Source organism: Salvia miltiorrhiza, chromosome 3, assembly GCF_028751815.1.
Source record: "Salvia miltiorrhiza cultivar Shanhuang (shh) chromosome 3, IMPLAD_Smil_shh, whole genome shotgun sequence".
In the NCBI taxonomy this organism is placed as follows: Eukaryota; Viridiplantae; Streptophyta; class Magnoliopsida; order Lamiales; family Lamiaceae; genus Salvia; species Salvia miltiorrhiza.
Window position 1 is genome coordinate 1860518 of NC_080389.1, and position 27366 is coordinate 1887883.

The window sequence follows — 27366 nt, forward strand, 5'->3', positions numbered from 1 at the left end:
CCAACACTCCATCACCCTCTTGAAACTCAAGGTCGCCTCGGTGGGTATTTGCTTGGTGCCTCATGCGTGATTGTGTTTGCTGGAGAATTTCCTTTAATTGTTGAAGCAATACGTCCCTTTCCTGCAAGAGCTCATCGAGAGCTTGAATTTTGGTGCCACCAGCTGTATATCGAGGAATCATTTGTGGAAGCCTACCAAACAAAGCTTGAAAGGGAGTCATCCGAATAACTACTGCAATAGGAGGTGTTGTGTGAGAACTCGGCCCAACCAAGGAAGGATGCCCAAGTCGACGGTCGAGTAAGAGTGAAAGCGCATAGGTACTGCTCCACAGCACGATTAACAACCTCCGTTTGTCCGTCAGTTTGGGGATGGTATGCCGTGCTATGGCGGAGCGTAGTGCCACTCAGCTTAAACAAGTGCTGCCAGAAGGCACTCATAAAGATCGGGTCACGGTCAGAGATAATGGTGATAGGAAATCCATGCACCTGGACCACCATGTCGATAAATAGCGAGGCAGTGGACACCGCAGTGAACGAAGTGGGGAGAGTTCCGAAGTGAGCAAATTTAGTGAGTCGATCCACGACTACCAAGATCACCGTGAAACCTCGGCTGGGGGGTAATCCGGTGATGAAGTCCATAGTCACCTCATCCCAAACATGATTAGGAATGGGTAGAGGCTGTAAGAGTCCGGCTGGGGGCTGCGTTACATATTTGGTCTGTTGGCAAACTAAACAAGAGCCCACATAATCCCTCACCATAGCGTGCATCCCTGGCCAATAGAAAGTCGAAGTAAGCTGCATTAAGGTCCTCTCCAGCTAATGGCGTAGCATGCGCCTCTTGTAAAAGTCAGGGAATTAGCGGCGAGGCTTTACTTATATAATATCTCTGCTGATAAGTAAGAATGCCATTGACAACCGCAAAACCTGGCCCCAATTGATGCTCACATAGTTTCCGATGGAGCTCGCTGAGGTCGGCGCAAGTGTGGTTCTCTTGCCGAAGTTGTTCGATCAGCTCCATGACTGGAGTGCTTCTAGTTAAGAAAACCTTAGCCTCATCAGATAAGAGAGCATCAGCTGTGTGCTTGTCATGACAGCGGGATAAAGCATCGGCTGCCAAATTCGAAGAACCCGGGCGGTACTCAATACGGAAATGAAATCCTAGTAATTTGCTCACGTATTTTTGCTGCTCTGGCGTCTGGATAGTTTGCTGAAGGAGCTCCCCAATACTTTTCTGATCGGTGCGGATGATGAAGAAACATCCCAACAAATATTGACGCCATTTGTGCACGGCTTCAACAATAGCGTGGAGTTCTTTTGTGTACGTAGAGGCAGCTTGGAGGCGTGATCCGAGATTTTTACTAAAGTAAGCGATTGGTTGCTCTTGCTGCATCAAGACGGCGCCTATGCCAACATCCGACTCGTCTGACTCTACGACAAACTCGGCACTAAAGTCCGGCAACCGGAGGACGGGAACGGTGGACAGAGCTTCCTTTAATCTGTCAAAAGCTTGTTGCGCCTCTGGGTTCCAGTGAAAAGCATCAGTTTTCAATAAATCAGTGAGCGCAGAGGCAATACCTGCATAATGTCGCACAAATCTCCTATAGTAGCCCGTGAGGCCAAGAAATCCGCGTAGCTGCTTTACCGAGCGCGGAGTTGGCCAAGATTTCATCGCTTCAATCTTTTCCGGGTCAGCAGAAACCACCCCATTAGAGACGATGTGACCCAAATAAGCAACTATGGCCTGCCCAAAGATGCACTTCGATCCTTTTAAGAAAAATCGATGCTGGTGCAAGGTTGTGAAAACTTGATGAAGGTGGTCGACGTGAACCTCCATTGTGGCGTTGTATATCAATATGTCGTCGAAGAAGACCACCGCAAACTTATGTAAATAAGGAGCGAAGAGTCGGTTCATCGTAGCTTGGAATGTGGACGGGGCATTACACAACCCAAAAGGCATAACCAAGAACTCGAAGTGACCGTCGGTGGTGCGAAATGCTGTCTTAGCTATATCACGGTGGTGTACGCGAATCTGGTGGTAACCGGAATGTAAATCCAGCTTAGTAAACACACGAGCATTGCCCAAATCATCCAATAGCTCGTCGATCGTGGGTATCGGGAAGTTATCCCGCACAGTGACCGCATTGAGTGCACAATAATCTACACAAAAGCGGAAAGTGTCGTCCTTCTTGCGCACAAGCAGCACCGGGGAAGAAAACGGAGAGTGGCTTGGCCTAATAGTCCCTTGTGCGAGCATGTCGGCCACGAGTTTTTCCATTTCATGTTTTTGAAACTGGGGATATCGATAGGGCCTCACGTTTACCGGCTCAGTGTTCTGTTTCAGGTGAATCCGGTGATCGGTACTCCGGTGCGGTGGAAGGCCCGTGGGTGGAGAAAACAAGTGCTGGAACTGCAATAAGAGGGAGTGTAACACCATTGGGGTGGACTCGGGAACCAAAAACTCATGTTGGGTTGTGAGTCCCTCAGTAGAATGAATGGGCCGAATAAAAATAGCCCAATAAGAATCCACATCCTTTCGTTGGGCCAGTACCTGCAATTGGGAAAAAGAAATGGGTTGGATATCCACAGCCGAGTCACCAATCAAGGTTTTCTTGACGCCGTCGACTTGAAAGTCCATCGTCTTAGCGGCATAATTGTGAGTCACCGGGCCTAGAGTTTGCAGCCATTGGATACCGAGAACAATCGCCGGACCGGCAATCTTTAGCAAGTGAAGATCGACGGTGATTTGGTGGCCCTGAATATCGATGGTGACGTGGGGGCAGATACGGTCACACTCAATAAAGTCCCCGTTGCCCACAAATAAGCGAAATGGGGAAATAGGGCGCGTGTGAAGTTGAAGCGCCTGAGCAACCGCAGGCTGCAAGAAATTATGGGTGCTACCGCTATCCACAAGCACACGAACGGAGTGACGCTGAATGGAGCCTAGAAGATGTAGAGACCGAGGGCGTCCCAAACCTGAGAGAGTATTCAAGGTAGATATTTCGCCACAAATAGCCTGATCTGGTATCTCTTCCGGTGAGACCTCGTCGACCGATGGGAAATTGGTGGGATCGATGTCATCGTCTGTCCCAAACAGACCATAGAAACGACTCCGGCAACGGTGTGAAGTTGACCATTTCTGATCGCAATTATAACAAAGTCCTCGCTCACGTTTCTCGCGAAGCTCTTATTGCGAGAGACGACGAACCGGAAGGGTAGGAGTCGGTAGCAAAGGTGCTGTTTGAATCTTTGGAGGTAAGATCTGGGAAGATGATGATGGCGATGCAGCAACCGTTGAGGAGACCAGAGCGGATGATGGATTGATAGGTGGAATAGAAGAGATGGGAGTGGCCTTTACTGGTGCACGACCAAACCAACGTTGTTCAGCGCGGGACTCCTCGAGTTGAGCCTCATATGCGCGAGCCATGGCAAAAGCTTCTATAAGAGAGGAAGGTTTGGAGAAAGAGAGCTCGCGCCGAATATCTGCCTTGAGACCAGTGACAAAGAAACTTACTAGCAAGGGTTTTGAGATGCCCGTAACTTTGTTCATGAGATCCTCAAACTCCGATTGAAAGTCGGCAACGGTGGATTTCTGGGTGAGCTTAGACAAGCTGCCTTGTGGGTCTTCATAAAGAGATCCTCCAAAATGGTGGCGCACACTGTGGAGAAACACCGGCCACGTCGAAATCAGCTGGTTGGACTTCATCCATTAGAACCAAGCGGCGGCGCGATCTTCCATATGGAAGGCGATGATGCGCAGTCGCTGCGCTTCTGGTGTCTGGTGGAAAGCAAAAAACTCCTCGATGAGAAAAATCCATCCCGTGGGATCTGAACCATCAAAAGTCGGAACCTCCATTTTCATGGATCGAAACAGAGGTTGGCCATGAGGGTCGGGCGATGGTGGCGGCGGTAGGTGTTGACCAACCGAAGATGAGGAAGATGACGACTTGGTGTTGAGGGCGAGAAATCGTGAGTCCACAGCGGACATAAAAGTGGTGAGTGTGGAGTTGGTGGCGGCGATCTGACCTTCAAGGGCTTTGAGAGCAGCCAAAATATCAGAATCAGCCATGAGAGAGAGTAGCAATGAAAGCACCAATGATAAGAAGAGAATAAACGAAGACTACTTTGAGTGAGTCTAACTCCAGATAGAGAAGAGAGATAGGGAAGAGAACATATATTTCATTAATGCCTGCTCCAATGTACATCTTGTTCCCTATTTAATTCTACTGCCAAACGGCTTGATTCTGCAACAAACTACTGAAAATCCTAATAGAAAAGGTGGGGACCAAGGGGCCCTAGATGCCACACATTCCTCAGCTACTTCATAACGAAGTCTTGATAACGGGTTGGTATTTTCATCTCACGAGTGGGCCGGCCTGTTGCCAATGGGCCGTCCACAGTCTGGGCTTGAGCTTCCTCAGCAACGGTTGTATCATCGGAGGTATCTTATTGTAATGGACGACATGTGGAGTAAGAAAGCTTGGGATGATGTAAGGATGTTGTTTCCTGACTCAGGTAATAGCAGTTGGATCATAGTAACCACAAGGCTGCATGATGTGGCTGCTTATGTCGACTCTTCTAGTTCCATTCATACTATGAGTGTGTTGGATGCACATCATAGTTGGAATTTGCTAGAGCAGAAGGTGTTTGCCGGTACATACTTTCCTATTGAACTAAAAGATATAGGGAAGAAAATTGTTCAAAATTGTGGAGGACTCCCCCTTTCAATCGTGGTGGTGGCAGAACTTCTATCTAAGGTTTATACTCGATCCTCATGGGAGCAAATTGCTGCAAATGACGAGCAGCTTGAATCAATAATTGGTTCGAGTTATACTCATTTACCCAATCACTTGATGCCATGTCTTTTATATATGGCCGGCTTTCCAGAAGATTAGGAGATTCGTGTTACAGAGCTTGTTAATCTTTGGATGTCCGAAGGTTTTGTAACACTTTCAAATGGATCTAAAAGCTTAGAAGAGGAGGCAGAAGATTGTTTTGAGGATCTTGTCGAGAGAAGTCTAGTTTTGGTCGCCAACAGAAAGTTTGATGGGAAAATAAAGAGTTGCAGCCTTCACGATATTGTGCGGGAATTTTGCGTAAGGCAAGCTGCAAAAGAGAAGGTAATTCTTCCTGTTATTGATTATTTACCTACTCCTATCCTACGAAGGCATTTTGTTCCACGTCTCATAAAAGATCATCACAGCATAAGTACTACTTCCTATGATCTACTACATCTCAAAGATTATGTGCATAACTCATACATACGCACCATCATATGCATCCCCAAGAAATGGAGTAGGTCTGTGGGCAATGTAGAAAAGTTTAGTTCATTGAGGGTCCTTCACGTTTTACGTAGAAGCGATTATTGGGACTGGGAGCCAGGTCAAGTGTTCGATCTGGTTCATTTAACTTACCTTGCTTCCAACATTCCCAATAATATAGTTCCTTCAGCCATATCAAAGCTTCATAATCTTCAAATTTTAATTATTTATAGATCTGAGGTTCGTTTTCCTGTGGAGATTTGGAGGTTGCGACAATTAAGACATCTTATTGCCTTCTCATTTCAACCCTTACCGATAGGGCTGGGAATCGGGTCGGGTTCGGGTACCCTACCCAAAAAAATCGGGTACCCGAACCCGAAAATCCCCTAATCCCTATACCTGACCCCGACCCCGAAATTGAAATCGGGTACCCTAATACCAGACTCGGGTACCCGGGTCGGGTATTCGGGTACCCTAAATTACCCTAAATTCAATTGTTTGTGCTCAAAACCAAGAATTCTGTGAAAAAAAGAAAAAAAAAAGAAGAAGAAGAAGCAGCAGCATGCGACTGCTGTGCTGTCGGAGCTCAGAGGCGCGCGGCCGCGCTGTGGGCGGTGGAGGCCTGGAGTGTTTCTGTGCTGTCGGAGCTCGGAGCTTGGAGGCGCGCGGCTGCGCGGTGGCCGGTGGAGGCCTGGAGTGTTTCTGCGCTGTCAGAGTCGGAGCTTGGAGGCGCGCGGAGGGACAGCCGCACAGGGGGGAGCCGTCAGCCGAGTGGAGGCGCGGGAGGGCGACGGTGGACGGGCGAGGGGCGCCGGCGCGCCTCTGGGTCGGAGGAGGGAGTGGGATGGGAGTCATGGGACTGTGGGGGGAGGGGGGCGGCTGGAGTGGGACTGAAATTAGGGTTGGGGCCGCTGGGCTGGGCCTGGACTAAGTGGGCTGGATTCTCAAAGGCTCAAAGCTAATTAGTAATTAATTTTAGCTACATAAAATTCGGGTATTTTCGGGTATACCCGATACCCGATCGGGTATACCCGATACCCGATTATTTCGACCCCTAAATACCCGATCCCGTACCCGATCCCGAATTAATCGAGTATAGGGTACTCGATACCCGATTTTTTCGGGTCGGGTATCGGGTACCCGATTACCCGATCCCGAAATTCCCAGCCCTACTTACCGAGCTCTGAGTGGGAACAAAATCCCCTCGATAACTTGCAGGCACTTTCGCTGGCAAGAGACTTGGTGTACAGTAAAAGAATGGTGGAAATGATTCCAAACATTAAAAAGCTGGGAATATGTTACTCCAAGGAGAAGTTTGATGCGAATGCGGGCTATTGCCTCGACAATCTTAATTTGTTTTGTCAACTTGAGAAATTGAAATTGGAGATGAGTGGAGGTTTTTTATCGAGACAACTTGTTGAAACTGGAGGTATAAAGTTTCCTCTACAACTGAGAAGGTTAACCTTGATTGGTGGGAAGCTTCCTTGGAATGAAATGACCATCATTGGTTCATTACCTAATCTTCAAGTGCTTAAACTAAGAAACTATGCTTGCAAAGGCACTTACTGGATGACAATTGAGGGAAATTTTCGTGAGCTGAGATTCTTGCTAATTGACCGATCAGGTTTGGTTGATTGGATAACTGAAGCTAGCCACTTCCCGAGTTTTGAATTTGTTGGATGACTTGTCTCTTTTCTTTCTTTGATCACTTGTAGAGTTTTGAATTGCTGATCTAATATTCGACTGTTCAAATTAACAAGGGAGAGTTGAAGGAATCATGATTTAGTCTCAGTTGATGAAGCTCCATGCAAATCTCAATGATATGGAAACAACACAAGGAAGATGAAACTTTCTTGAGCCTATATTTTCCGGTGACTTTGTTGTGTCGCTAATGCTGAAATTTTACCTTCTTTATTAATGATACTTGGCGGTCTAAACTTACGTCTAGTCCCCATTTATTGGGGGTCAGGAGGGTAGACAGGGCAGGGGGAGTAATTTTTTTTTATTTTTTATTTGGCTTGGGGGGTGGGTGGGGGAGTAGGGTGGGTGGTTGGGGAGGGGGGTCGCAGTGGGGTAGGTGGGGCAGGGCAGGGCAGGGGTGAGTAAAAAAATATATATATATATATTTGCTTGGGGGGAATAAATAAATTGTTTTTTTTGGTGGGGTGGGTGGGGGTTCTGGGGGTGGGTATGGCATGGGGAGTAAAAAAAAATTGATTTTTTTTTGGCTTGGGGTGGGTGAGGGGGGGGGGGGGGGGGGGGGGCAGGGCCGCAGGGAGGTAATATAAGATTTTTTTTTAATTTAAGGGTAAAGGGTAAAATGGTAAGTGTGGGTATTTTTTTAAGTTTTTATTTTAGTGGCTAATTTTTAATTTTACTAAAGGAAAGTGGGTATTTTCAAAATTCACTTATTTTTTTTTGTCTTTACATGATATCAATTTTTATTGTTGTGAATTCTTCTTTATTATTTTTTAATTTTTTAATATTCTTATCAAATATATTCAGTTTAAATTATTTTTTTATTATATTCATAAATATTATAATTGAGTTAGTATCAATTTTATATAAATATAGAAATAGAAAAACGTTTCTTGTGCATTGCACGGAGGACAAATGCTACTATTTCTTAAAATTAGTAACCAACTAATATTCGATCGTTCTATTGAAACAAAAAATAAAAATAAGAAAGACCATTATTAGTAGTAAATTGATGTAACCACTTTTGGGTACCCCTGGTACCATTCTTTTATCTAATTTCTTTTTCTTTACCAAAAAAAAAAGTAGCAATAAATCTATACTATGTTAAAAAGAGAGTTTCCAATTTGAAATCAATTTCAAATTGATTTAGATGGTAATTTTGTAAATATTTTTAAAAAGAATGACATTCTCCAAATCGTAACCATATTCCTTGCGGAGCGGGAATTCACGTCACTATGTTTTTTTTTTTTTTGCTTTTCATTTTATCCTAATTATATTTTTCTTCTTTTTCTTTCTTTATTTCAAAAAATACACAAATTCACTAATGACCAAAGTTTAATATATCTATCAAATTAAAGATCACGATAATAATTTTAATTTGATATGCGATATGGAAAAATAAATATAGTTATCATAATTGAAAGATTCAGGTTTGTTATTAAATTACGTTTGAATAATTCATTTTTCTAATGTGTGTTAACGATTTATTTGAACTAATTTCTTATTTTATTTTTCTTTACTCAACTCATTGATCTTCTCCATATATATACATACATTAGAGCGACTAAATAAAAATATTTTAGTTATTTCTTTCTAAAATTTCCAACACTTCTACTCATTTTTTTGATATGGTTATATGTTTCATGCGTAGGTTTCTTATAATATATACTTTTGAAAGTTTAAAATATATTTTAATTCAACCTATATAATTGTGGTATATAATTTATTATTAACTTAATTTAATAATTATTGTCGTGCATCGCATGAGGGCAAATCTAGTACTATATTAACAATCAATAATATGTCATTATTTTTCATAAAGTAAAATATTAATTCAATTATGTTAGCCACTGAAATTATTCGTCTGTGAATTAGTCAATAAAATAAATAAAAATAATATTTAATGACTGGTATTTCGATTGTTAAATATAAAAAAATTAAAATAAAATGAACGATCGAATATCGAATATTCAATCGTTATTATTTTTATAAAAAAAAACTGAAAAATAATAATTATCGATTAAATTGGATAATTATTTCTCACTTCAAAATTGGATTAATCATCTTCCAAAGTAATTGTATTGAATTCTACACTAAACAAGCATCGTCAATAATTTATAGATTTCGGTAGAATTAATTTATAATTTTAGTAGAATTGATTTATAGATTCAATGAAATAATTCTAACTATTTTCTCAATAAGAAGTTTAATTAAAATAAGGAGAATCTGTAAGTCAATGGTTATATCTCCTCAATTATTATCAGAAACATTATGTGGCTAGCTTTCTTCTACCTTCAGCTTTCACATTATTGCCAACTGCTAAGATAAGATATAATCGCAAAGGTTTACTAGTCGTTGACGTCGCCTAAATTAAGATTCTATCAAATTCTTGTCCAAAATTCTCATAATTATACTCTGTTTCCCTTCAACTGATATCGATCATGGCGGCCTACGCAGCCTTGGTTTCTCTAATGCATATCATAGACGACCTCGAGCGCCACCATTCCCCTCCGATTTCTCTCAACAAACAACAAGTTCAATCCCTCACTGAAAATGTCATGTTTTTGCAGGAGTTTCTCGAAGCTAATAACTCCCCTGTTTCCGACGAAGCAGATCCATTGGAGATGCGTATTGCAGATGCAGCTTATGCAGCTGAAGACGCCATCGAATCTCATATCGTGGCCAAGATTCAGTTGAGCAGATCCAGAGAAGCTTATAACTCTTCTGTTTCCGACGAAGCAGATCCAGATGATCCGAAAACTGTCTCATCAAATCATGATGATGATGATGATGATGAAGAGATGAACTTGTTTCAAGATGTGCAAAATGTGATACAGGAAATGGATCAGATCAAGAGTTTGGCGATGCAGAGGAATACAGAGAAGGTGGTGCTCCATGATACGCGGCGTAGCTTCATCTCTGCTTCTTCTTCCACTGAGAAGAACAATAGTGGCATGGTGGTGTGGTCTGAGGGTGTCGTGAATGGAATCTTGGAAAGGCTCGTTTCGGACCAACGCATCCCGATCACAGGAATGGGCGGGATAGGTAAGACCACTCTTGCCAAAACTGTTTATTCGAAGAAAATTATTGAGCAGCGTTTTGATGTTTGTGCTTGGGCTACTATTTCTCAACAATACAACACAAGGGAAATTCTTTGTGAACTTGTTTCTCAAGCCACTAAAAAAAGCAAGGAACAACTGAGTGAAAAGAGTGAAGATGAACTAGGATTAGAGCTCTACCAGCATTTGATAGGTAGAAGGTTTCTAATTGTGATGGATGATATGTGGAGTATCGATGCTTGGGATAGGATACAGCGTTTCTTTCCCGAAAATGAGAACTGTAGTCGGATATTAGTGACGACTAGGCTTTTACACTTGAGTTCCCAATTGAACAACAATTATAGCCTTCAAATGGAATTTTTAGACGAGGATAGAAGCTGGGAACTCTTCTCAAAAACTGTGTTTGGGGTTGGAAGTTACCCTCATGAGTTAGAGAAAATTGGAAAGAAAATAGTCGAGAATTGCAGAGGACTTCCTTTATCAATTGTTGTAGTGGCGGGTATTTTGAAAAATAGGGAACACACTCTAGGAGTTTGGGAATCAATTAGGAAGAACTTAGCTTCAGAAGTGAATTTGGAGAATGATAAGCATTGCTTGAAACTGTTGAAAGTGAGCTACAATCATTTGCCACTTTATTTAAAGCCATGTTTTTTGTATATGGGAGTGTTTGAGGAAGATGATTCGGTTAGAGTATCAACACTCGTGAAGTTATGGGTTTCAGAAGGATTTTTAAAACCCATGAATGGCAAAAGTTTGGAAACTATTGCCATAGAGTTTTTACATGACTTGGTTAATAGAAATCTCATTCTAGTTGGTGAAGTGGGGTCTACAGGAAACATAAAATTTGTCAAAATTCATGATTTGTTGAGGGATTTATGCTTGAACCAGAGCAAGAAAGATGGGTTCTATCATGTGATAAGGCAATCTAGTCCTCGAAGCATACGTAGCCAACGCTGCGTTGTTATACCCAGGAACACGCCAAAGAAGAAAGTCCTTGACGACTTGCATTCTATGCCATGTGCTCGTTCCATTATCAGTGAATATGGGAGCATCCCGCGTATTAAGAATTCCGGGTTGCTTAGAACATTACATGCATACAGAAAGTTTCGTTACTTAGGAGATGAAAGCTACCTTGTGTCTCAGTATGTTAACTTGCGCCACCTTGCTGTTGAAGTTGGTAGCATGTCCTCGATCTTTACCTCGTTTACTCGCTTCTGGAATCTGCACATATTGATTGTTTCTTGTATTGGGAAGGAGTTCACTGCACCTGCTGAGATTTGGAGAATGCCACAACTTAGGCATATTGAAATGACTAAAGGAACTTTTTATCTTCCAAAACCTTCGAGTGATGATGTCGTTGTCATGGAGAATCTACTGGTGCTTGAGGGAATAGCAAATTTCAAGTGCAGTGAAGAGGTGGTTAAGAGAATTCCCAATATCAAAAAATTGGGGATAGTGTATTTTGGGAGAGAGGGAATCGAGCAAGATGATTATTATTGTCTGAACAATATCAAACGTCTGTGTAAATTGGAATTCCTCCACGTAGATTGTTGGGATGATTTTAGAGCTGCTCCGTATGCGCTCACATTCCCCCAAAGCCTCAAGAAGTTGACTCTTGTGATGAATGGTGGCTTTGAATGGGAAAAAATATTGGAAAAGATAGGTTCAATGCCCCTTCTCGAGAAGTTCAAGTTGTGGGAGGGATGCTTTGGAACAGGCAAGTGAGAAATGGTTGAAGGCCAATTCCCTTCCATCAAATACTTGGAATTGTATCGGTGTCCCAGTTTGAAGCATTGGACTGCGGAATCGAACTCCATCTTTCCACGCCTTGAGAAGCTTCATCTTTATGATATGCAAGAGTTGAAGGAGATCCCGACTCAAATTGGAGACATACCGACGCTGCAAAAGATAAGTATGAATGATTGTGGAGAATCTGCTGTGATGTGCGCAAAGGAGATCGTAGAGGAACAAGTACAATTACAAGGGGAAGATCTTCCATTTCATGTTCAAGTTTGGGTTCTGCTTAAGAACGAAGCACTAGTGCAGAGCTTGGCAGGTCCCAACTTCGAAGTATATGTATTACCGTATTAGCTAGCTAGGTTTTACCACCATTATCTCTCTTGTTTTTGTGTATTTGCTTATTTTTCTTTAATCCTCTTCCCTCTCACCTATTATCATCTGTCAAAAGAGAGAGAGAGAGAGAGAGATGGTTCTCAATATGTCATCCAATTCGTCGTTCATTTCGAATATCAACTTCTTAAGAGAGTGTGGGAAGGTAATTAATCTTAGGCAGCAGAATAAAATAAAACAATGCTAACAAACACTACAAGAATACTTCACATTATATAATGTGCAGCGACTAACTAGTGTCGCCCGAGAAGGAGGCTGTGTCTCCAAAATTAAGAAGAGAGAGAGATTGAGAGAGAAATGATAGGGTTGGGCTCACTTTTCTCATTCTTAATTAGACTTGGGCTTTTTCTTTTATTGTTTTTATTGGGCTTTAGCCCACTAAGGCAAGGCTGCTATTTTACTTCTCATCCCTTGTGATTGTGAAAAATTGTAAAGAGGAGTTTGATTTGAATGATAATATATGATCGATAAAATAATTCAATTTAATTGAATTATTGGCTGTATGTTTCGACCGATGATGAATAGCTTTTTCTATAAAGTAATTGGTTAGTTCTATACGATGAGTGAATTTTAGAATTACTCAAGCTGGCAAACCTGGTCAGAGAAATGAAAAAGATATTCAAAGAAATGGTGATTGGATCACACAACTCACAACTCACAGGTTTTGACAAATTGTTTCTGCACAATCGAGATATATGGCTTATGAAGCTTTTGATACTCTGCTTCAAACCTTAGATCGAATTCTAAAGCATGGCGACCATCGCGTCATCACTAGTTCTGTTAAACAAGAACTTTTATCCATCCGCGTCCAAGCTGTTGTCTTGCTATTGAATGTCAAACATTATCCAAACAAAGAAACAATCAGAGATACGGACCAAAAATGCAAGTAGGCATTGAATTAGTGGACGAAAGGAGTAAATGAAATCTGAGATCCGCAAATGCAATAGGCCCTTTTATTTTTCTCTCTATTTTCTCTAAATCACTCATAGTCATAATGGATTCAGGCACCCCATGAGAAGACATTGCTTCGACGTTTACTCGAGAAATTACAGTCAACAGAAATTTACCAAATCAAAGCAAAACGAAATTGAAAAAAAAAGAGAGAAAGGGATAGAGTATTCCTAGTAATGGTTGTGAAGAAGCGGGACCTGGAGGAAAATGAAGAATGGAGAAAAGAAATATGGAGGAAAAGACTTAAATACCCTTGTTGTAACCTTATAAATAGAGCTTTGCATTGTGTTTGATGATATGACGTGAAATATAGAGAAACGCAAAAACTTGCATGCGGGTGACCGCATACTATGCGGCCACCCGCGCCTACTAAAGGTATATATATATATTTCAAGATAAATAAACATAATCACATGGTGGCGCAGTGGCATGTGGCTCATAATGCCTCACTTCATGTAGGTTTCAAGTTCGAAACCTCTAACCCCTTATTTTTTTTTCCTTTTTTCTTTCTCCTTTTTTTTTACATTTTTGGGATTTTTTTTTTTTTACATTTTTTGGATTTTCTTTTTCTAGCGTTTTTTTTTTCCTTTTTCTGTTTTCTTTTTTTATATTTTTTTTTTGCATTTTTTATATATTTTCTTTTTCTTTTCTTTTCAATGATTTCTTCTTTTTTTTACTGTTTTTCTATTGCATTATTTTATGTATTTTTTTTATCCTTTCGGTATTTTCTTTATTTTTCGTTGATTTTTTTATTTATTATTTTTCTTTTGCTTTTATATATATATATATATATATATATATATATATATATATATATATATATATATATATATATTTGTGAAAAATGTAATCTTTTTAAAATATTACATTTATTCATAACAATAATTACATTTTATAACGACAATAATTACTTGAGAAAAATAACTAAAAGTATAAGTTATCGTGAGTAAAAATAGCAATTATCGTGAACAAATGTTTCAAAATTATTACATTTGTTTATGATAATTGTTACTTTTATTTATTAGACCTTGTACTTTTAATTATTTGGTTAAGTAATTATTATAATAAGAAAAAATAATTATTGATATGAATAAAAGTAGTGCTTATTTTTACTCATTAGAACTTATATTTTTAGTTATTTAGTCAAGTAAAAATTATCCTAAGAAAAAGTAACCATTGATATGATGAAAGGTAATATTTTAACAAGATAAAATTTCTTCACAATAATTTTTATTTTTATTCATAAGAACTTTTATTTTTAGTTATTTGTTAAAGTAATTATTTTTATAAGCAAAAGTAAGTATTGATGTGAAGAAAAGTAATATTATTTTCACTTTCTATAACTTTTATTCTTAGCTATTTGATCAAGTAATTATTGTCGTAATAAAAAGTAATTATTGTTACAATGAAATGTAATGTTTTTAACTTATTACATTTATTAGGATAAATAAAAGTGAATATATTTCCATTAGGGTTTAGTATTCATTATTTAGGGTTTAATATTCAAGGGTTAAGTTTTAGTATTCAAGGTTTATGGTTTAGTATTCAGTGTTTAGGTTTTAGTATTCAATGTTTAGGTTTTTAAAATATTGAATGATGGGTAATACTTATATTCATATAAGTATACATTTAAGTATGGAAATGTATATCTTAGGATAAATAAAAGTGAGTATTTCCATTAGGGAGAGTAAATATTTTCATTTGGGTTTATTATTGAATAGCTAGGGTTTTGTATTTTGTGTTTAGGGTTTAGTATTCTCTATTTAGGGTTTAGTATTCAGTGTTTAGGTTTAAAAATTATTGAATGATGGTTAATACTTATTTTCACATAAGTATACATTTAAGCATGGAAATGTATATCTTAGATAAAATAAAAGTAAATATTGTCATTCAGGTTTATTATTGAATGGTTAGGGTTTAGTATTCAGTGTTTAGGGTTTAGTATTCCCTATTTAGGGTTTAGTATTCAGTGTTTAGGGTTTACAAAATATTGAATGATAGGTAATACTTATGTTCACATAAGTGTACATTTATACACAGTAATGTATATATTAGGATAAATAAAAGTGAATATTTCCATTAGGGTTTAGTATTCATTATTTAGGGTTTAGTATTCAAGGGTTAGGGTTTAGTATTCAGTGTTTAGGGTTTAATATTCAGTGTTTAGGTTTTAAAAATATTGAATGATGGGTAATACTTATATTCACATAAGTATACATTTAAGTATGGAAATGTATATATCTTAGGATAAATAAAAGTGAGTATTTCCATTAGGGAGTAAATATTTCCATTTGGGTTTATTATTGAATGGCTAGAGTTTAGTATTCAGTGTTTAGGGTTTAGTATTCCATGTTTAGGTTTAAAAAATATTGAATGATGGTTAATACTTATTTTTAGGTTTAAAAATATTACCTTTTTTTATAATAATAATAATTATTTTTTATTATAACAATAATTATTTTTTAGTACAACAATAATTGCAATAAATATAATATTTTTGAAACATTACATTTCTCCATATCAATTATTTTTTTTATTATATCAATGATTACTTTTAATATACATAAATAATAATATTATTATTTGATCAAATCAAATAATTATTATTGTAAGAAAAAGTAATTATTGATATGTATAATGCTTTATATTGAATGAAGGTAAATATTTATATTACCATAAGTATACATTTGTGCGACAAAATGTATATATTATGCTTATTAAAAGTAAATACTCCTATTAGGGTTTAGTGTTCAGGTTTTAGGGTTTAATTTACAGGGTTTAGGGTTTAGTTTATAGGATTTAGGGTTTAAAAAATATAATACTTTATATTAAATGAAGATAAATACTTATATTTACAAAAGTATATATTTATGCGAATAAATGTATATATTATGCTTATTAAAAGTAACATTTACTATAAACAAATGTAATAATTTGGTGTCACAGCCCACTTATCCCAAGGACAGTTTAAATGGGTTTATGACTTGGGGTAATATAAGAAGCGGAAAATAAGGGAATTAGACACGAATTCCAAGGAGATAATATTTAATCAACAAACTAGTAATATATATATATACAACTGCTTGGGTATTTTACAAACGGTCATATTATACGACTAGACCCAAGAGAAAGTCATTCAAAACAAAAGAGTACTAAGTTCAACAGAACGATAACGATATCAGAGTGTTTGCAGCGGAAAAACGTGTGAATTATGCATATGGAGATGCATACTCAAGGTTTCATTACATATCCTTCAAAAGAATTCCCGCTCAACACCAAACCATTCCATCGCCTGCTCAACCTGCACATTTAAAAATACATGCAGGGCTGAGTATAAAAATACTCAGTGGCATAAGCCGAAAAACAAACATGCATACATATATAAATTGAACTGCCATAACAGTAACACACAGGGGTTTTCTTGAAAGTCCTGCGCTTACTAAAACATTTCTTTCATTTTCATAAGATTGGCCGGCCGACCCATTTTCCTTCATATGATCCATATCTGTTCCTTTCTGTCACGCGCCGGGAAGGAGGCCTCCTTACCACGGACGCCAAGACCGGTCGCAAGCGACTCGCGGTCTCCATGAGTGTACACGTTAACCCTAGCTAGCGACCTTTGTCTAGCATAGGATCCCAATTGGATTTCCTTTAAAGTTGGCGAACCAACACAGATAGGATACATATAAAAACATAAACATTTTTGGCAGTCAATCATTTCATAAACATTTCATTTCATTTCATTTCATTTCATAAACATTTTCATTTTCATTTCATAAGAGTCATTTATCATTTGGGCATAATAATAAACTGAAATTAACAGTTAAAACATATCATGCATATATATTCGCATACGAGGCCTACTTCACGCAGGGGATCTCTATATACGTAATAATAAAATAATGCCCACCTCAAACGTTCTTAAGCTAGCGTGGAGTCGCTTCTTCTTCGGCTTCACTTCCTGTCGCCCGGACCTTTATTGATGAAGAGTCGGTAAGTTCGTGAAGAAAAAAAAAAATGTCACAAGACAAAGTCTAATTCTACGTGCCTAGGGTATCTTTTAGTGTTTTAGGGCTCTAGCATCCATAATTCATTTCGATTAAAACAATCAAAAACCAACATAACATCGACTAACCACATAATATCACGTAACCACATAACAAACAAAATAAAAGAATTCAACATCCTTAAACTTAATATCATTTAGAAATTCACATGTTCACATAAGAGATAATAATCATGCACCATCTTATAACATTCACCATCTTATAACATTCTATACATTTCATTTCCATGTAAATAAATACGAAATTCCATTATTCATTTATAAATGACTTAAATAAGCATTTTAAACTCCATTAAAATGGAATTGATTTAAAACATTTTAATCCTTTTAAAAATCCATACTCATAAAGCCTTAACTCATGCTCTATCTCATATTCTATCTCCTTACTCAACTCTATATAAACTCTCCACTCATCTCAAATCCTTAAGTTCAAGGATAGGTTTCAAGAAAATCATGGTACTAAGTCTCGATTTATCTCTCATATAAGGCTCGTCTAATCTCATTCAAACACATAGGCAACACAATCACATATAAGGCACATAAGAATCACAATCAAACACCATCAAAACATGCTCTGTTTTTACACTGACTCAACTTCAAAAATTAACCTGTTCTGACTCCGACATCTCCTGGACTCGAGACTCATACCAAAAGAAAGATATTCGAGTCTAGTTTCATATAAAAAAAGTAGAGTCAAAAACTCCAAGTGGTTTGGGATATATGTCGTTTTTACCACGATCTACCATATTCGGCAGTTTTGAGCAATCGAAAACTTGGATTTTTGAAAAATAGTAAACGTTGTCAAATTGGTCTTAAATTTGGTGGATATCTAGCTAACACAATAAGGTTAATACCATAAAAATTTGGAAAGCTATATCACACAGTAAGCTACTTAAAATAATGACTCTTTACCCTGTTCTCTGAAATTCTCGGTAGTAAAGTGCAGTTTAGGTTTTATATTTTAAAGAAATATCAAACGAAGTTGGAATGGCTTGAAATTTTACCAGTGTGCTCAACACTCTCAAATATACTTACCATAAAATGTTCATGGCTTTTGGATATCAAAATCGCGTCGAAAACAGTAGGTCAGTAGCCTTTAAAAAGGTTCTCAAATTAACTCCCAAACTTGAGCATAAAGCAAATATACCTAAATTCCGGACTTCTTCGATGAAAAATTCTCAAAAATTCAAATTAAGCTCATATAAATCACAATAACATAAATACATGATCATATAACTCAAGAAAATTCAAACATTGACTTCCCCTTTTTCCCCTTACATTCGGCCAACACATAAGTCATTAGGAGTTGGTCCTTTTCGTCTCATATCGCATATACAAGCTCAATTTATCATCAAATAGCCATATATATACATGCTCGACTCATAACTCATCTTATATACAAGATCTCATGTATGCACGCAAACTAAACTCGAGAAATTCTCACAAATCAATATCATTAACCAAATTAATCATGCTTTCTCCTTGCTAGTAGTCTAACTAACATATAAACATCATCAATTCAAGTATTTATCTCATTAATCAAAAGTTCCCAATTATTAGCAAACTAAACTTAACCAATTTTAGGCATTCTTGACAATTAACCAAATTGATCCCTAATTATCATTTCTATCATGCTTAATAACAATTAAACTTAGCCAATTTAATCAATTAACACATAGATCACAAAGTCCCAATTTTTTAACAAACTAACTTTTTTGAAAATCTACAAACATACATAAATCATTAATCCAACCTTAGATTAATCCAATTGGCACACTTAATAGCATAAATAAGCAATCAATTAGTAAATTAAACCATAGAATCAATTTTACCCAAATTACATCAAACTAACTCATATCAAAAATTACTAATCAATTTCAACCATCGATCCAATCCATCAAATCTCATATAAACACTCTCAATAGCATATATCATCCATCAATTCATCAATCAACCTCAAATCCAAAACTTCCCAAATTTACTCAAACTAAACTATTTCAATTCTCATATCTCTTTTTAAATCTATTCTCTACACAAGGAAAAAGACTAATTAGGAACCCAATAGTATTTAAATAACCTCAAATTAAGAAAAGAAAATAAAAAAAATTGAAGGTAAAAGACCCCAAATTTTCGAAAATTACAAAGAATAAGAGAGGGGTGTTTTCTTGTTTCAATCATCCAAAAAATACACATATATAACACAAATAAGCCTAGATCTAAGAGGATTCATCACTTACTCAAGGATTTGGAAATAAACAAAAATCTCCTTTGGCTCAAATCTTGAAACTCCTTCAAGTATGCTCTTGATTCAAGGCTATAGATGTTTAAAGCTTGAATTTGATGGAGATCTATGGTGTAGAGATGATCTAAAAAGCTTGGTGTTCTTCGATCATGGAGGATTAATGGAGGAAAGGAAGATTAGAGAGAGAAAAGGGTGAGGCCGTGAGTTAGGGAGGAAGTGAGAAGAAAGAGAAAGTGTTTTGTTTAAAATCCTCCACTTGCTTCCAAACTTAGCCAACAAGTAAATGCTCAAGCTTATTCACTAAGCCACTTGATTAAAACACACATGTCTAATTGATTATAATAATCAAGTGAGAGTGTAGTATTGTGTGGTGGAAAATAAACCATGTGTTAAGCCACACAAATTAAATCATGGAAAACTAGTCACAATTAATGAAATGTCATAGCATAATTATTCATGTGACCAAATTAAAATAAATATAGCACTAATATTAGTGCACTCACTCAATTATAATATTCCTCAAATAAAAATCATAATAACTTGCTCATATAAATACACTTAACTCACCGATTAAAACTTATGCACTGCATTTATAAAAATTTCTTTAACTAAGCACATTAAAACACATATATAATGATTAAATCACATCAGATAAATCAAACCAGTTTTATTATTAATGGATGCCGAACCCTAATTATTAATAATTAAGACCTTAATCAGGGATTAAAAGTCGGGGTATGACATACTATCCCCCTTAAAAGAAATTTCGTCCCGAAATTTGTACCTCAGGAAATAATTCTGGGTACTCATTCATGCTAGACTCGGGTTCCCACGTCGCCTTTCCTGCTAAATTCCCTTGGTTGTTTCCTTGCTTATTCTTGTGCAGGGCATAAGCTCTTGCTTGTGGGATATGCGGTGGACGTGCCGCAGGTCGATACTGCTGTGGTGGTGGGTAGAGTAGCTGTTGGCCTTGGATAGCCCTAAGTGGTTGTGCTTGGCCCGACTGATTTGGCCCTCTCATTCTTCCTTGTAGTTTTTCTTGGCAGTCTCTGGCAAAATGGCCCTTCTGACCACACTTAAAACAAGTGTTGCTGCCAGCCAAGCATACGCCGTGATGCGACTTGGAGCATTTTGGGCACAGAGGTGCCCTGAGCTGGCCCCGATTGTTTCCAGCTGGTCCTGGGTTAGCTGGTCGTTCTTGCCATTGCCCTTGTGGCATCATGTTCCCTTGCCATGGCCTCTTGTTGTCTTGGTCGTTGTAATAATCTCTGTTATTGTTGTTGTTGCCTTCCCACTTTCTCTTTCCACGATCATTGTTCCCCGGAGCTTGAGTCTGGTTTGGGCGGTCTTCAGGCATGGCCGCTTCAACATCCAGGGCTCTGCTAAGTGCCTCAGAGTGGGTGAGATTACCATGACTAGCAAGTGCCATCTTGATCTCGTGCCTAAGGCCTGAACGAAACTTCTCGGCCATCTTTTCATCAGTATCGATTAGATGAGGGGCATAGCGAGACATGTCGCAGAAAGCGCGATCGTATTCCGTCACGGACATCTTATTTTGTTTCAGATTGAAAAACTCTGTCTCTTTCTTCTTTCTGTAACTCTTGGGGATGTATTTATCGTAGATCTCCGTCTTGAAGTCTTCCCAAGTCAGGTTTTCCAATTGTTCAGGGGTCATTGCCCTCTTCTTGGTTTCCCACCAAAAATCTGCCGACCCAGTTAGTTGGAATGCAACACAAGAGAGTCGCTCTTGATTAGTACAGTGAAGAAAGTCGAAAATCCTTTCCATCGCTCTAATCCAGATTTCGGCATCAGTCGGATTGCCGATCCCGTTGAATGTTGGCGGGCTCTGTTTAAGAAAAAGTTCTTCAACCCTTCGTGGGGGTTCATTTGCTGCGCCCATGTTGTTTCTTGGGGCTCTTCTGGGAGGCATCCTGTGCTTCAAAGACAACGACGATCATCGGTAATTTCTGATGCGTAGTACAACGGTAACGAGAATAATCTATAAGGGTCATACTAGTCAACTACACAAAGCTACAGTTTGGGGAATATACTAGGTCAGTATACTAATACTTCTTAGTTTTATCGATCAAGGAAATCTACTATAACAACTCGAAAGTTGAAAGGCTCAAAATCATCACATCAACAAGCAAGGTGTTGTAGAAATTGTTCAAGAGAATCAAAAGAATGACCAGAGGGTATGAAATGATTAACTACTAGGTCGAACAAAATGACCTCGAGTATGAACCCATCTGGCTTTTCAACCGAAAGTTGAAACACATGGGTTTTCAACCCAAAAGACGTCTACTGAGATTTGGATCATGTGGACTGGCCAGGTCCAACATCATCACCTCCCAGTCACACGGGAAACATCGTCCCGAACTTGAAGAGCCATGAACATACTATACATAACAAAGCATAAGTTCATCATGACAACTAAACTTATCTTAAGGTTCCCTATCCTATTGATCTCAAACCCCAAACCTCTCTTAAGACATATACACACAGACATACGTACACAGGCAAAACACACTATTCTTAAAATCTATTCTGTAGCAAAAGTCGATTTGATATTCCATCGCACTTGAACATTTGAACGTAGAGACTATGGTTCAACCTTTGATGCAACGTTTACCCTGAATTCGTCGTGTATCGTCATTCTGTGTTTTTCCTTTACCTCGTACATATCTTTTCATTCCTCTTTGTAGTTCAAAAGAATCATTGTTTTCTTGAGGGAGCTGAAATGCTCTAAGTTCTCTTTCATTCTTCTACATTATCACCTTAAGAATCTAGATTGTAGAGATATCCTACTAATCTAGTAGTCTATGTTCTTTTGAAATTGTGATCATGCAACTTATAGCAATCTATGTTCTCCGGGAAAACATATGTCAATTTTTCTATCATTCGTCTGATCATAACATCATAGACTGCGAAAATATGCCATGAAAGGCAAAACATTCAACATTTCATCATAACATGCTCTTCACATAAACATATTCATGAAGCATTTTAGAACATTAACATCTTTAAAACGTTGAAACTGCAGTTACCTTCTTTCCTTGATTGAGCACGATGCAATGGAGTGTTGAGTGGTGCCATATGAACCCATGTAAGTCTAAAGAATCAAACTAGACTCGACTCTTTAGAATAAGGTTTCTAGGGCCAGAGCGAACGAACCGCTCTGATACCATTCTGTCACAGCCCACTTATCCCAAGGACAGTTTAAATGGGTTTATGACTTGGGGTAATATAAGAAGCGGAAAATAAGGGAATTAGACACGAATTCCAAGGAGATAATATTTAATCAACAAACTAGTAATATATATATATACAACTGCTTGGGTATTTTACAAACGGTCATATTATACGACTAGACCCAAGAGAAAGTCATTCAAAACAAAAGAGTACTAAGTTCAACAGAACGATAACGATATCAGAGTGTTTGCAGCGGAAAAACGTGTGAATTATGCATATGGAGATGCATACTCAAGGTTTCATTACATATCCTTCAAAAGAATTCCCGCTCAACACCAAACCATTCCATCGCCTGCTCAACCTGCACATTTAAAAATACATGCAGGGCTGAGTATAAAAATACTCAGTGGCATAAGCCGAAAAACAAACATGCATACATATATAAATTGAACTGCCATAACAGTAACACACAGGGGTTTTCTTGAAAGTCCTGCGCTTACTAAAACATTTCTTTCATTTTCATAAGATTGGCCGGCCGACCCATTTTCCTTCATATGATCCATATCTGTTCCTTTCTGTCACGCGCCGGGAAGGAGGCCTCCTTACCACGGACGCCAAGACCGGTCGCAAGCGACTCGCGGTCTCCATGAGTGTACACGTTAACCCTAGCTAGCGACCTTTGTCTAGCATAGGATCCCAATTGGATTTCCTTTAAAGTTGGCGAACCAACACAGATAGGATACATATAAAAACATAAACATTTTTGGCAGTCAATCATTTCATAAACATTTCATTTCATTTCATTTCATTTCATAAACATTTTCATTTTCATTTCATAAGAGTCATTTATCATTTGGGCATAATAATAAACTGAAATTAACAGTTAAAACATATCATGCATATATATTCGCATACGAGGCCTACTTCACGCAGGGGATCTCTATATACGTAATAATAAAATAATGCCCACCTCAAACGTTCTTAAGCTAGCGTGGAGTCGCTTCTTCTTCGGCTTCACTTCCTGTCGCCCGGACCTTTATTGATGAAGAGTCGGTAAGTTCGTGAAGAAAAAAAAAAATGTCACAAGACAAAGTCTAATTCTACGTGCCTAGGGTATCTTTTAGTGTTTTAGGGCTCTAGCATCCATAATTCATTTCGATTAAAACAATCAAAAACCAACATAACATCGACTAACCACATAATATCACGTAACCACATAACAAACAAAATAAAAGAATTCAACATCCTTAAACTTAATATCATTTAGAAATTCACATGTTCACATAAGAGATAATAATCATGCACCATCTTATAACATTCACCATCTTATAACATTCTATACATTTCATTTCCATGTAAATAAATACGAAATTCCATTATTCATTTATAAATGACTTAAATAAGCATTTTAAACTCCATTAAAATGGAATTGATTTAAAACATTTTAATCCTTTTAAAAATCCATACTCATAAAGCCTTAACTCATGCTCTATCTCATATTCTATCTCCTTACTCAACTCTATATAAACTCTCCACTCATCTCAAATCCTTAAGTTCAAGGATAGGTTTCAAGAAAATCATGGTACTAAGTCTCGATTTATCTCTCATATAAGGCTCGTCTAATCTCATTCAAACACATAGGCAACACAATCACATATAAGGCACATAAGAATCACAATCAAACACCATCAAAACATGCTCTGTTTTTACACTGACTCAACTTCAAAAATTAACCTGTTCTGACTCCGACATCTCCTGGACTCGAGACTCATACCAAAAGAAAGATATTCGAGTCTAGTTTCATATAAAAAAAGTAGAGTCAAAAACTCCAAGTGGTTTGGGATATATGTCGTTTTTACCACGATCTACCATATTCGGCAGTTTTGAGCAATCGAAAACTTGGATTTTTGAAAAATAGTAAACGTTGTCAAATTGGTCTTAAATTTGGTGGATATCTAGCTAACACAATAAGGTTAATACCATAAAAATTTGGAAAGCTATATCACACAGTAAGCTACTTAAAATAATGACTCTTTACCCTGTTCTCTGAAATTCTCGGTAGTAAAGTGCAGTTTAGGTTTTATATTTTAAAGAAATATCAAACGAAGTTGGAATGGCTTGAAATTTTACCAGTGTGCTCAACACTCTCAAATATACTTACCATAAAATGTTCATGGCTTTTGGATATCAAAATCGCGTCGAAAACAGTAGGTCAGTAGCCTTTAAAAAGGTTCTCAAATTAACTCCCAAACTTGAGCATAAAGCAAATATACCTAAATTCCGGACTTCTTCGATGAAAAATTCTCAAAAATTCAAATTAAGCTCATATAAATCACAATAACATAAATACATGATCATATAACTCAAGAAAATTCAAACATTGACTTCCCCTTTTTCCCCTTACATTCGGCCAACACATAAGTCATTAGGAGTTGGTCCTTTTCGTCTCATATCGCATATACAAGCTCAATTTATCATCAAATAGCCATATATATACATGCTCGACTCATAACTCATCTTATATACAAGATCTCATGTATGCACGCAAACTAAACTCGAGAAATTCTCACAAATCAATATCATTAACCAAATTAATCATGCTTTCTCCTTGCTAGTAGTCTAACTAACATATAAACATCATCAATTCAAGTATTTATCTCATTAATCAAAAGTTCCCAATTATTAGCAAACTAAACTTAACCAATTTTAGGCATTCTTGACAATTAACCAAATTGATCCCTAATTATCATTTCTATCATGCTTAATAACAATTAAACTTAGCCAATTTAATCAATTAACACATAGATCACAAAGTCCCAATTTTTTAACAAACTAACTTTTTTGAAAATCTACAAACATACATAAATCATTAATCCAACCTTAGATTAATCCAATTGGCACACTTAATAGCATAAATAAGCAATCAATTAGTAAATTAAACCATAGAATCAATTTTACCCAAATTACATCAAACTAACTCATATCAAAAATTACTAATCAATTTCAACCATCGATCCAATCCATCAAATCTCATATAAACACTCTCAATAGCATATATCATCCATCAATTCATCAATCAACCTCAAATCCAAAACTTCCCAAATTTACTCAAACTAAACTATTTCAATTCTCATATCTCTTTTTAAATCTATTCTCTACACAAGGAAAAAGACTAATTAGGAACCCAATAGTATTTAAATAACCTCAAATTAAGAAAAGAAAATAAAAAAAATTGAAGGTAAAAGACCCCAAATTTTCGAAAATTACAAAGAATAAGAGAGGGGTGTTTTCTTGTTTCAATCATCCAAAAAAATACACATATATAACACAAATAAGCCTAGATCTAAGAGGATTCATCACTTACTCAAGGATTTGGAAATAAACAAAAATCTCCTTTGGCTCAAATCTTGAAACTCCTTCAAGTATGCTCTTGATTCAAGGCTATAGATGTTTAAAGCTTGAATTTGATGGAGATCTATGGTGTAGAGATGATCTAAAAAGCTTGGTGTTCTTCGATCATGGAGGATTAATGGAGGAAAGGAAGATTAGAGAGAGAAAAGGGTGAGGCCGTGAGTTAGGGAGGAAGTGAGAAGAAAGAGAAAGTGTTTTGTTTAAAATCCTCCACTTGCTTCCAAACTTAGCCAACAAGTAAATGCTCAAGCTTATTCACTAAGCCACTTGATTAAAACACACATGTCTAATTGATTATAATAATCAAGTGAGAGTGTAGTATTGTGTGGTGGAAAATAAACCATGTGTTAAGCCACACAAATTAAATCATGGAAAACTAGTCACAATTAATGAAATGTCATAGCATAATTATTCATGTGACCAAATTAAAATAAATATAGCACTAATATTAGTGCACTCACTCAATTATAATATTCCTCAAATAAAAATCATAATAACTTGCTCATATAAATACACTTAACTCACCGATTAAAACTTATGCACTGCATTTATAAAAATTTCTTTAACTAAGCACATTAAAACACATATATAATGATTAAATCACATCAGATAAATCAAACCAGTTTTATTATTAATGGATGCCGAACCCTAATTATTAATAATTAAGACCTTAATCAGGGATTAAAAGTCGGGGTATGACATTTGGGGTGACGGATCAAATGGGCGCGGGTCAGGGGCGCGGATCCGGGTCAGGGTTGGAGCGCGGGTCGACCCGGCCGCATCCCATGCGGGTGCCCTCACCCAAGCCCACCTCATAGAGAAAACTACTTTCGTTCTCTTTGCTTTGGTACTTGAAAACAGGTGATTAAACGAACCATGCATACAACGTAGATCTTAGGTTCACATTTTTTGAATTCATCATGTAAGATTTATTTATAGGTTTATATGAATATTTAATCGTATTTGATTTATCTATAAGTTTGTATAATTATTTAATACTAATTTTTAGATCTATTAAATTTTGCTATCATACGTTTATTCATTTGAAGTTTATAAAAATAGAAATCTGAAAATTAAAATTATAAAATACGTATAGAATTCTTATATACTAATTTATAGTGATGTTTTAGATTTGAATTTCATAAATTAATTTTATGTTTAACAAACATAAAGATTCGAACATGCTGTAAAATTTATCTATAGGTTTGTATGATTATTTAATGGTGTAGGATTTTTATCAATAAGTGTATATAATAATTTTTAGATGTAGAGATTGATTACAGATTTATAAATAAATAAGAATAAATGACAATTGAGGAAAATTGAAATATAATGATTTTTATATACATAATAATCTATA

The 27366-nt window shown here is 37.0% G+C and overlaps 2 protein-coding genes and 2 long non-coding RNA genes across 6 annotated transcripts; 2 read left to right on the forward strand and 2 right to left on the reverse strand.

Annotated features, from left to right (window-relative positions):
- The first annotated feature begins 4381 nt into the window (after nt 1-4381).
- Nucleotides 4382-6940, forward strand: LOC131015765 (putative late blight resistance protein homolog R1A-3). The gene is made up of 3 exons (XM_057944190.1): nt 4382-4817; nt 4935-5116; nt 6476-6940. The coding sequence occupies exons 1-3, from the start codon at nt 4382-4384 to the stop codon at nt 6938-6940; spliced, it is 1083 nt and encodes a 360-aa protein (XP_057800173.1).
- A 2456-nt stretch (nt 6941-9396) lies between these two features.
- Nucleotides 9397-11739, forward strand: LOC131015766 (putative late blight resistance protein homolog R1A-10). The gene has a single exon (XM_057944191.1). The coding sequence runs from the start codon at nt 9397-9399 to the stop codon at nt 11737-11739; it is 2343 nt and encodes a 780-aa protein (XP_057800174.1).
- Nucleotides 11740-16134: 4395 nt separating this feature from the next.
- On the reverse strand, nt 16135-19895 carry LOC131017026 (uncharacterized). 2 transcript variants are annotated; one of them, XR_009099338.1, is made up of 3 exons: nt 19399-19895; nt 17006-17069; nt 16135-16396 (listed from the first exon to the last, which is right to left on the reverse strand). It is a non-coding gene; the product is annotated as an uncharacterized LOC131017026 (long non-coding RNA). The 2 variants fall into 2 exon arrangements; XR_009099339.1 differs by lacking the exon at nt 16135-16396 and adding an exon at nt 16409-16744.
- A 2799-nt stretch (nt 19896-22694) lies between these two features.
- On the reverse strand, nt 22695-26457 carry LOC131017017 (uncharacterized). Of its 2 annotated transcripts, none has more exons than XR_009099326.1 (3): nt 25960-26457; nt 23566-23629; nt 22695-22956 (listed from the first exon to the last, which is right to left on the reverse strand). It is a non-coding gene; the product is annotated as an uncharacterized LOC131017017 (long non-coding RNA). The 2 variants fall into 2 exon arrangements; XR_009099327.1 differs by lacking the exon at nt 22695-22956 and adding an exon at nt 22969-23304.
- Nucleotides 26458-27366: the final 909 nt, after the last annotated feature.

Coding starts and splice junctions, on each gene's coding strand:
- LOC131015765 (XM_057944190.1), top strand. CDS start 4,382: ATGGGCCGTCCACAGTCTGGGCTTGAGCTTCCTCAGCAACGGTTGTAT. Junction 4,818..4,934: donor GCAGCTTGAATCAATAATTG/GTTCGAGTTATA, acceptor GGATGTCCGAAG/GTTTTGTAACACTTTCAAAT. Junction 5,117..6,475: donor GGCAAGCTGCAAAAGAGAAG/GTAATTCTTCCT, acceptor GATAACTTGCAG/GCACTTTCGCTGGCAAGAGA.
- LOC131015766 (XM_057944191.1), top strand. CDS start 9,397: ATGGCGGCCTACGCAGCCTTGGTTTCTCTAATGCATATCATAGACGAC.